Source organism: Prunus avium, chromosome 7 (genome assembly GCF_965620075.1).
Source record: "Prunus avium chromosome 7, drPruAviu1.hap1.1, whole genome shotgun sequence".
Taxonomy (NCBI): Eukaryota; Viridiplantae; Streptophyta; class Magnoliopsida; order Rosales; family Rosaceae; genus Prunus; species Prunus avium.
In genome coordinates, this window is record NC_142290.1 from 24656058 (window position 1) to 24667896 (window position 11839).

General features: G+C 34.4%; 1 protein-coding gene across 1 annotated transcript; it reads left to right on the forward strand.

Moving 5' to 3' along the window:
* Positions 1-713: 713 nt before the first annotated feature.
* MIZ1 (MIZU-KUSSEI-like protein (Protein of unknown function, DUF617)) lies at positions 714-2024 on the forward strand. Its single transcript, XM_021970698.2, has one exon. It carries the CDS (start codon positions 1009-1011, stop codon positions 1864-1866), a length of 858 nt encoding a protein of 285 aa, XP_021826390.2. The 5' UTR covers positions 714-1008; the 3' UTR covers positions 1867-2024.
* Positions 2025-11839: the final 9815 nt, after the last annotated feature.

Sequence of the window (11839 nt, forward strand, 5' to 3'; positions counted from 1 at the left end):
GGCCTCTATTTTGTGGTTTAGGGCAACCGTCCCATGAACTTGGACCACTACCACTTCATTCAAAAATGGAGTGGAATCGACGAGCATATATCTCTTTACTGCGGTTTAAGTCTAAACAATATTGTCTCACTCATATCTCAACCACTTTTTGTTTTCATTTTTAATCAACTCATATCTCAACCACTTATTCTTCATGATTTTAATCCAACGGTCAACGTACATGATCATGAAATCGTAAAACGTTATGGTGGTCACAACAATAGTTTGGAATCTGATCAAGAAAGATCATGACACCACTCATATCCATCCATGAGCTTATTGACCTAATTTTTTCTCTTTGGTTGCAACAAATATAGATAACTCTGAAATTCTGTGTACCCGAAGTTATGTGTTCGAATCTCTCATTCTGCATTAGCGCTTATATTAAAAAAAGTGTTATATACTAATAAGAAAATTAGGAAATTAAAAGTAATTTTCAATATAAAAAAAGGAAAATGCTAGGCTTACCACATTTTTCATACCACATTTATACCATCTCTCTAATAGAGGTGGGCCCCATTGTATTGGTGGGCTCCACCTCTATTAGAGAGGTGGTATGAAAAATGTGGTAAGCCTAGCATTACCCATAAAAAAAGCAGGTAGATGAAAAGTGGTGTGGCATATATAATGTGGTGGTTTGTAGGACCATATGAGGTCTTGAGCACACAATATAAAGGGTCTTGGATGAAATCATCATCACCACAAGCCTCCATAGTCTCCCTTTATATTGGCCACCTCCCAACACTATCATCACTTGTCGGCCTCTTTAATTCCATTTCTCTATCTTCTATCAACAGAGAAACCCACGCCCTCTCCTCTTTCTGCAAATTCAGAATCATCAGCCACAAAAAATACTTGTACATTTTCTTTGTGTTCATACTTCACAATTAGAAAAAAAAAAAAAAAAAAATACAAACCAACCCAACATTTTCTTTGATCGTATCATTTTCGTTTAGTTTTCGTTTCACCATGAAACACCAAGACCTCAGCCTCCACAGAAGCACCAGCACTACTTCCATCGCAAGAAGCTCATCAAGAAAGATCATCCCATCAAACCACTTCAGATCCTCATCGTCCACTCTCCCACTTGATCATCATCATCATCATCATCATCATCAAAACGACGACGTCTCCAACAACTTCTTGATTCCGAAGCAGCACTCTCCAGTCTCCATCCACCACATCTCCAAAACCCAAACCAAGCTCACCTCACTCCTCCGCTCTTTTCTCAGCTTCCTCTCCTTCCCCACCATTATCCCAACTTGCAAGTGGCTTGCCATTCCCTCCGGCCTCTCCATCACTCCCTCCCTGGGCAGAAAAGTCACCGGGACGCTCTTCGGGAACCGCCGTGGTCATGTCAGCTTCGCCGTCCAGCTGGATCCCAGGTCGGAGCCCGTTTTGCTTCTCGAGCTTGCCATGTCAACATCTTCACTCGTCAAGGAGATGTCTTCCGGACTTGTCCGCATTGCGCTCGAGTCCGAAAGGCATCATGGTTCCGGCCGTACGGGTATCCACGGTAGGAAACTGTTTCAGGAGCCTTCTTGGACCATGTATTGCAACGGGAGGAAGTGCGGCTACGCAGTGTCTCGTACGTGCGGGGAGTCCGACTGGCACGTGTTGACTACTGTTCGGAGCGTGTCAGTTGGAGCAGGCGTGATTCCAGTGGTGGATGACGGGAAAAAGGGTAGCGCTTCAGAAGGCGAGTTGCTTTACATGAGGGCTAGGTTTGAAAGAGTTGTGGGAAGCCGTGACTCGGAGGCCTTTTACATGTTGAACCCAGAAGGCAATGGAGGTCCTGAACTCAGTATTTTCTTGCTTAGAATATGAAACATCAAAAAGAAAAAAAAAAAAAAAAAAAAAAGATTGTTGGTGAGAGATATATAGATTTAGGCAATTGAATTGCAAGTTGCGACAAAAGTGAATGCTAGCTTAGTGACTTTTATGTAATTTACAACTTTTAAAATGTACGACCATGTGATTTTATATCTTCTTTCTCTTGAAATACAGTTGATATATATATATATATATATATACTTGGACTTCATATCACTCACATGATATGCATTAGAAAAAGGTGGTGGTTAAGCGAATTTTGTGTCTGGTCTGAGCTGTGTTTTTGGTGTTGGGTTGGGGATGATTTGATATCAGAGAAAGAGATGGATCTTTTTCTGATATGTTTGTTTGTATGTTTCTGTGGTGGGTTTAGTGCGTGCGTGCATGTATGTTTGTATTTAAATTGAACAATGCTTGGCTAGCAGGATGATTAATTGGCACGCTTGTCGTTTTGCACTTCCAATACTAAATTCGAAAATTCATAGAAGGAAGGGACGTGTTCTTGAATAAGGAAATGGGTTCGGAAACCAAGGTGAATTATCAGGATATACTATTTTATTATTTGCCCAATATTCTATAGTGAAATTAATTGTGTTTATGAATTAGATTAATTGGTGTTTGGTCAATAATACTTCTTTAATATTAGAGAGTATACTTTATGTATATTTCTATTTTCAAGTTTGGTCAATGAGATTTTATATTTCATTAGTTTCGGGTAACAAGTTAACTTGTTGAATTTATGAAAAGGCAAAAACTCCATTTTACCCTTATCATAGAAATTGTGTTGGATACCATCCTCTACTTGCCACATGCCACTGCGGGGACAACACACGGCAAATATTATGTGTCATCGGAGTTGGTATGTGAGAATGTAAATGTGAAATTGTCCCACATTGAAAAAATAACAAACCTTAATATAAAAAGTTGTGCTACTCCCCCATTGCTAATTGGAGTGAAACTCTCAACTTCCTTCCTTCATGATATACCTAAATATAAAGTATTTCACTTCATACCTAAATATGAAGTATTTCGAGGCGAAGATACCAAATATGTGAAGTATTTCAAGGCATACCTAAATGTTTTAAGTGTGCTAAGGTGACTTCCCTAGAGATATGTTTCATGTTGATGTATTTTTACGATTATTTCATAGAAGCACTTAGAAATCACTCCCCTCTTTTTGGTATGGTCATAAATTTTAGTTGGCGGCATCCTGAGACTTATAAATCTTGAGCATGAATATGTTTCTAATAATAAAAAATAGTGTTAAGAAACAATTTTTGGGTGTTCAAAGAAGCATCGTTACTAAAGACAACTCTATCTTTTGAGTGGCCTGGGGCTAGAAATTAGAATGAGTCCCTTTCACTTTGTATACAATCATAGTTCAAGAAGTAAGAAAAATAAAAATTTTCTTCACATGTATTTTATTTCTGGCTTAAGTAGTAGTTCTATTAAACTAAAATAACAAAACTACATGAATAATAAAATATTTTAAAAAACCATAAAATCATTGGCATAAAAAAAAATATCAGAATAGAATAACTAGTTTTCTTGAAAGAAATGTTAGATTAATTGGATATTTTTTGTTTTAAAGCAAATTAATAAGTTTTTAACATTCAATTGTAATTGTTATTATAGAACTTGAAGTGATTTTTATTTGGGCCCTTGTGTTATTGGACTCTAAAAAAATCACTCGTAAACAATTATATCATATGTACAAACATTTTGAGCCCCCCTTGGACATTGTAGAGGAACATGCTTAATAGTTTAATTTTTCCTTAATATGAGTAGCAATATTTGATGTGCACACCATGTACAAACTAAGGAATCCAATAATGTCATTTCGTTTGGAAAAAAATTGAAAAAAAGTCCGAAAAATGTGACATTGTCCGTGTAGAAATTATAGAGAGCATTACTATGCCCACTAGTTTTGTTTGGGCAATTGATTACTATGCCCGCCTGTTCCCCTCTTCGGAAAATGTCATACCATCAAACCCAATTTTTGAAAAGGAGCATCTTTCTTGGGATCAATGTCGGGCACTGAGGCAAAACGTCTCCAGCATATCAGGAAAAGCTCTGCTTGGCTATATAGCTAGCATTTGACATATTGTGATGTGGTACTTGTTGAAGAATCTAATGTTCTACATTGGAAATTTGACAAAAATAAATACAATGTATAATGAGTGATTTCACTAGTAAATATACCGAGATCTTTTGTGATAAAATCTCACATTTATTGAACTTTGCAAATGGTTAAGTTGATGACAATATCAGTGTTAGTAGTAGGTCGTTGTTTATTTGAAATTTAACAGGATGACCAGAAATGGAAGAATGAGTGATAAAACTTGTTGGTGTTGTAAATGCATGAGTTGGTGGATGACCACCATACCTCTTAGCATTCACCCTTTCTAATTCTATGTAACATATATACTAAATACCATAGTTATGAGCTTGTAACTTATGAGTTGTTAATGTATTCTTATGACCATTGTAAGCCTATAAATAAGAGGCCTTATCAAGATGAGATAGACAAGTTAATTGAACAATTTCTATTATCTTTCTCTACTTTCCAATTCTCTCTATAATTTTCCCTTAGTTATATAACACGTTATTAGTACGAGTCTCTAACCACTTGAGGTAGCACAGTTTCATCTCAAATATGAAAAGCTCTTGTTACATAGGCTTATCAAATGGAAAGAAGTGCATCAACAAAAGGAAGCTGAACAACAAGATTCCAAAGAGATAAGAGTTTTTATATTTTTTTTTTCATTTACATATCTAGTGCATATGAAATTTGATATTTTAAAAAGAAATTAGCATTTTTATTATAGATATCTATCTTGTCTATCTACTTACAAGATTTCAACTGTATTTTGTTATTTGTCAGAAATTCAAGATTTTTGTTAAGAGTAAAGATCAATATCAACGTGATATTTCATGTCACCAATCTTTATGAGGTAAAGTGTGATACTCAAGAATTTCAATTCTTATATAACTAATGGAGGACAAGAAGTTCCTCAGTTCTTATTCAATCATATAAGGGCCAGAAGATCCTCAGATTTCAATCCTTATAATATAAATATTTGTGGACTTGAAGTTCCTCAATTCTTAAAAGGCAAATGAAGACCTGAAGCTCTTGGATTCATTTTTCGTTGGAACTAGAAGTTTCAACAATTTATTTTATTACAATATTTTAATTTTTGTTGTATTTTATTTTTACTTAGTTCTTTTCTTTAGTGTTATTTTTATTTTATGCAAGGACCCGAAGTCTCTAAATTATATAATTAAAGAAAGACCCGAAGTCTCTTAGTTCTCAATCCATATAATATCTATATAAGGACTTGGAGTTCTGCAATTCTCAAAAAGTAAATCAAGACTTGGAGTTCTTTGATTTTTCTCTAACTTGGAACCAGAAGTTCCAACAATTTATTTTGTTCCAGTATTTTAATTATTATTTTATTTTTATTGTTATATTCAGTTATTTGTTTTCATTTCAATAATTTATATTTAAGGACCTGAAGTTCCTCATATGACCCGAAGTTCAAATATCTTAGAACCCGAAGTTCTTATTTTGTCTAATCCAAACTATAAGTTTCGGCCACATATGCATTAAAATAGGTAAATTCTAGAACCTAAAGTTCTAATTGTGTCAACCTCCAAATTGATATTTCAACAAGTGCATATGTATTATGATTTTGGGCTGAAAAATATACATCATGTTAAGAACCTGAAGTTCCAACATTATTTGGATTTCATGTCTTCTATTTTTTATTTATTGTTGTTTTATTTTATTACCTTGAACAATATCATATTACTACAAATTTGGATCTGCAGTTCAAAACCATATATTCTTTTTAATTTGATATATGCACCCGAACCTGAAGTTTCAGATATACGTTAATTTATATCCAAAGTTCATAATTGTCTATTGAGATTAATATTAATATGAACCTGTAGTTCATATCCTATCAAGAACCTACAGTTCTGGCATAACATATATATAAAATGTTAATTGAACTTGAAGTTCAGAATCAAACGTAACGTTGTTTTTTCTTTTATCTTTATCATGTTTTCCACAAAGGAATCAAAAGATTGGAACTTTCAAGTTCATTGGTTCTTAGTTTTCATTAGTCTTATATTTGATTAGAACCTATAGTTCTATATCACACAATCTAATTGGAACCCGAAGTTCTTCAATTATCATATCTATGCTATTGCTATCAAATTGAGCTTGAAAAACCTTTGATTCATAATTTAGTTTTGAATATATTTTTTCTTAAAATCAATACTTTGATATGATCTTTTTGAACATGATGTTCAAGATCAAATTATATATATACTAAAACTGAATCCGAGTTACTATTCTTAGACTGTAGCTTAGGAATAGTGAATTGTCAATTTTGCCCCCACTTTAGTGATGATCTGCTCCCTTGAGCTGACTTTTGAGCAGTGAATTGGCTGCAATGCCCTCCAGCTCTGTTCTCTTCTCTTCGTGGGAACCGAAGTTCCCAATCAGTTGTGCAACTTCGTTGGCGTTGTTGAGAAAGGGAAAACTCTCTGATGAGAAAAATCCAACCAGCTAGTATGGTGCCAATTGGTTCATCCATTTGGTCCTCTTCTTCATCATCAGATAACATTCTTTTCATTTGTTCTCCTGTTCAAGTTTGCTGATGCATTGGCCACACTAGCTTCCATGATGAGTAGACGGTATTGATATCCGGCCAATAGAATAGAACCCATATTCCCATAGCTGTCAAGTTGAGATTCTTTTGCACAAAATGGGTCGTGTGGCAACTCATTTGGAGTTTCTAAAAGTGATATTGATATTTCTCTTGCAATTGATGTGGCAGAACAACAAGTCTAAGATCTTATTAAGGTTGGCAGATATTTTGCAATCAGACAATCTACAAAATGTGCAGGTGAATCAGAGTGCCTCTCCTCATGAATTTATGTGATAGATAAAACTTTACATTTGAGCATTGGCAAATGTTGATGGATGCTACTTGCAATGTTTTGGTCATTGTATTGACTGATATGCTTTTCTCAATGAGAGTTTTGGGTATCAAAAGCTGAATTATATCTTCGAGTTATAAATGATATGTGAAACTGTGCTTCTTTCGGTTGAAAAAGGAAACACAAGGGGGAATGTTTTTACCTACTTATGCAAAATATTGTTTGGCCACTTATACTTGATGGTTGATTGGATATATTGAAGTGGTAAAAAATTATATCTCTTATCATGGAATCTTTTTAAGATGCAAGACTCTGATATTCATGATGGTATTAGACCTTTATATGCAAGACTCTGATATCTTATATGAAAGAATCGGGGCTGTTATATGTCTTACTATTTACGATTTATCTTATGGTTCTGTAAGCAGTATTATTCTTTTGTATAATGTCCCATTGAGTGTTGAGGGCAATGAACTGTAAAACATTATATTTGAGGAGAGGAAGATAAAAATTATGTGGTTAAGGTGTTAAACAGGGCTCTATGGTTTTGCTTTAGTAATTTATATATTTATTGGTATTGCGAAACTCTCAAGAATATCTTATTACCATAATATAAAGAGTTGAAAAAGATTAGTAGGGATTGTCCCTCTTTTTACTGTTGTTTTCAGTTTTGTTTTCTCTACAGCACAGTGAATTGCCGAAAATGCCCTCCACTAAACCTTTTCTGCTCTTCCCTTTTTGCTCATTCTCCTTTTCTACTCTTCCCTTATTTAATTTGTTTCATCCACTTTGTTATGTTTCTATTTTAAAAGATAACGAGCAACATATAAAACATGTACTTATTAATCTTTATTTTGTAACTTAAACTTGCTACATATTTTCATAACTTTATACAGATTTCAGACTGTTTTAAAACCCGCAGCATTGCGCGGGCACCTTTGCTAGTTTAGTCTATAGCCAGAAGTTTAATTTATATTACTCGCTAGAATTTGAAGTTCTATACTTTAAAACTTGAAGTTTGAAACTTTTTAAATTTTCAGTTTATAATAGAAATTTACGAATATCTTCATATTAGAATATGTTATTCTATAAATTAAATTTATATTAAAACCGTTCGATATATTCAATTTATCTTATAACATTCTATTTTATGTTTCATATTTTATTTTTATTTTTGGAACTCAGTGTGATTATTATTGTAATTTTTTTGTTTTTTTAATTAGTACTACTTTATTATCTTTGTGAATTATTTATTTATATCTTATTTGGACCAGAAGTTCCATGTTAAGCAATTAGTTGAAATTAGAAGTTTCATTATACATATTTGAAATACAAAATTTAATTTGAGATTATAAAAATCTGAACTATTTGCAATGACATACTTAATTCAAAAATTGAAGTTTTGATTACACATTTTAATCAAACTTGAAGTTTTGGATATTTAATTTGTATTATGAACCAGAAGTTATCTATAAACCAGAAGTTATGGATTTTGAAATTTTAAGTCCAGAAAGAATGTTTTAAGTATATTATATGAACCAGAAGTTCAATGAATTTTTTTTGTTTCTATTTTTCATGGATATAAAAGTGGATAATCTTATATATATACAAATGAGAAAGAAAATAGAGATCCATGTAGGATTGTAATGTGGAAGAGCATAAAGGAATAAATTTATCCTTTCATATTCCAGGTGCTCCAACAGTAGCAATATGGAAAATATGATGTGTTTCAATTGTTGGTAAATAAAAAGTCTTTATTATGCATCCACAAATTTCATATGATTGGATCTATTATTTCCTGAAGAAATATAAGCATTACATAATTCCCTGAAGCGAATGTAAGCTCTACATAATTCCCAGAAGTGATGGTGCGTGCTCGTCAATATAGACAACCGCAGGAACCCTAGGGCATCATGACGGCCATGGATGATATGAACAAGAGGTTTAGGGCAAAATTGCATTTGTCTGAGAAGGAAAGGTTAGTGGTGAAGTGTTCGCACCACTTTGCAAAACCCAAGGGAGGTGTCGTATAGCAGTGTAGCTCGGAAGTCCGAGTGTCGTATCCACAGAGAGCAGTGTAAAGATAGCAGTGCTGAAAAAGAACAATTATGATTGAAAAGTAGATTTATGCAAGATTTGATTTAGAGAAAATTTAATTGATTAAAACACTAAGGCATTGGGGTTCCACTTTTAACATAAGCATGCAACTCTTAATAATTTGATCCACAAAATATTTTCCATTGTAGTTGTTCAAAATAATTAAAGCTCTTTTTCATTTCCTTTAGAAGTATTCTAAGCATAACTTGTACCATTGGCAACAAACTATCAAAAAATAATCTTCATCAAAATTCTATTAATCTTTAGTAATTCTCTTCTCTTTTAAAAGCATGAAAGTTTTTACTACACAATGGGAAAAACATGATTGAACCCATGAAATAGATTATCAAACATTCATCAATTAATTAAAAAGAAAACTACAAATTCCATTTGAACCAAAACTACAAATTCACATTAAAGCTTAAGTTTGGATCAAACTAATAACAATTACACACTCATATTAAAAGCTTTCTCCCTAGCCTTAGCTAGGGAGTTAGTTCCCCATAATAAAATAAAACTAAAAACAGAAATTAAAACTTAGAAAGATGGAGAGAAGAGAGAAAGCTCAAGAGTTGTGGAGCTTGGTGTGATTTTACAATGCTGTAGCTCCTTCTCTTTATAGGAGAATGAAAGTAGACAATTCCAACTTCATTTGAATAAATAACTTCTCCACCTTGCCACCAAGCCAATCACCATTTTTGCTTCCCTTGTTTATTTTCCTCTAGTGCCGGCAGCACCCTCCAAATCTTCATCCTCATTTGTTTGGCTGCCACACTTCAATGCTTTTGTTTTATTTATATCAATGCCATCACCACTTCTTCCTTTGATAAATCTTCTTTGGCAAGTGCTGATCTTCTTGCTGCCATTTACCTATTAGCTTTCATTTGTTTATTTGTTCTTTCAACAAATGAGTTGCGTATGCCATGACACCATATGCTAGGTAAAACACAAACTTTCTTTCCATCTACAGCAGCCACCCTTCATTTCCTTTGGCTGGTGCATTCATTGCTTCTTGTCCTTTCCTTTATGTATTGGTGCGGCACTTCACTCTTCATTTCAATATCCTCTTAGTAATTCCTTTATTTATTGCTGCAAATCTTACCAAGAGCCTACAAAGAAAAAGTAGTAATTTTAATTTCCAATACTTTTATTAGCATAATGCCCAAATTTATAAAAACCAAACTTTAGCCTAAATAGCTCAAAATCAAATAAATTACAGTACTAACAAATATATATTTAGGGATAAAACTTGTAATAATTATGTGCTCATCATGAAGATTGATATGGAAGAACTCTCTGACACTTTGGTGGCCTATCAGTATTTACTGGTAGCTCGAGTTCTCACAAACAAATCTATGAACAGAGATGCTTTCATCGAGGTTTTCACAACCTTATGGTGTGGGGAACAAGGGGTGTCAATCAAGGATATCAGTGAATGCCGGTTTGTAGCACGATTTACTAGTCTTCGTGATAAGAAAAGGGTTTTAGATATGGAACTGTGGAACTTTAGGAATTCTCTTGTCCTCCTGGCTGATGTGAAAAGAGGGGACAACTTTCGTACCTTTGATATTACACATGCAGTGTTTTGGGTTCAATTATATGGCATTCCACCGCTGGATATGTCCGTGGCGGTAGCGCGCAAGATTGGAGGCTTCATAGGGCAGGTTCTAGATGTGGATCAGTTGGAGGGGCCTGACCACATTGGTGGATTTGTGAGGGTCCGCATTCGATTTGATGTAACGCAGCCATTGATGCGTGGGGCATTCGTGGAGTTCCCGGAGGAAGGTAATATGTTAAGATGCAAACAATTTCAGCGAGAAATATAGAACTGGACATACTTTAATTTCATTGATTGATCTAATTACAGAGTTAACAATCGAGCTTCTTCTCTAACTAAAACTAAAAGTTGTAACCCTCTTTAACAATTATAACAAGAATTCTAACAACCTCTAACAACCTTGTTGATATGAATAATAATATCTTTTAACTATGTATTCCAATAGGTAAAAAATGGATTGAGTTTTCATACGAGCATCTCCATGCTTACTGTTTAATTTGTGGCTGCCTGCGACATACGACGAATGTGTGTGAGGAAAGAATAAAAGGAGAGCTGAAGGCGGAAGAAATGCAGGGTGAGATCACTTTATTTTATGGTTTCAGCCATTTGGATGTGAAGGACCTTCCCGTGAGGAAGCATGAATTTGCCGCATCGCATACTGCTTTTGATTCTGGGAGTCGGGGTGGAGATGAGGGAAGAAGTGGAATATGCCAAAGGGGTGAAGCTTCTTCTGATGTTAATGGCAAAACCGGGTTGGTGGAGTTGGAGAATACGGCTACATCTCCTTCTAAAACTACGTCAAAAATGATTAGTTTAAGGGAGAGGATCAAGAAGGAGGAAGATGGGTGGTTTGATGAGTCAAGATGGGAATTGATTCCGAGGGATAGAGTCACTGGCTTCACTTCCAATCATTAAGTTCAGTTGGGATGGTGGCAGCTCGTGGAACAGGTGGCTTTGGCTGTGCATTTGGCTTGCTAGATAGGTAGGAACGCGATGTTTTCATTTTTTCCAAAGTAGGTGCAATGGGGCTGCACATGCCGTTTTGTCTTATGTTGCAAGTAATTTAGGTTCTTTTAATCGTTGCAGATGCCGGTTGGGCTTTTTGATATTCTTGCTGGTGATGTAAACTTATTGATTCAATTTAAAAGTTTTCTTTTGTTTGGTAAAACGAAACCTATTTCATTAATAAATTCCAACTAGTTTAATATTTAACAAAGCCCCGGCCGTCTCCTGTTTTTAAGCTTCGGATGGTTTACCTTACTGCTATTCCTTCCTGGTTGGTTTATTTTGAACTTCTCTTTGCTGTCACTGTTAGTTATGTTGGTTTGTATCAGCTGGTTAGTTTTTTGACCTTTCTTTTGT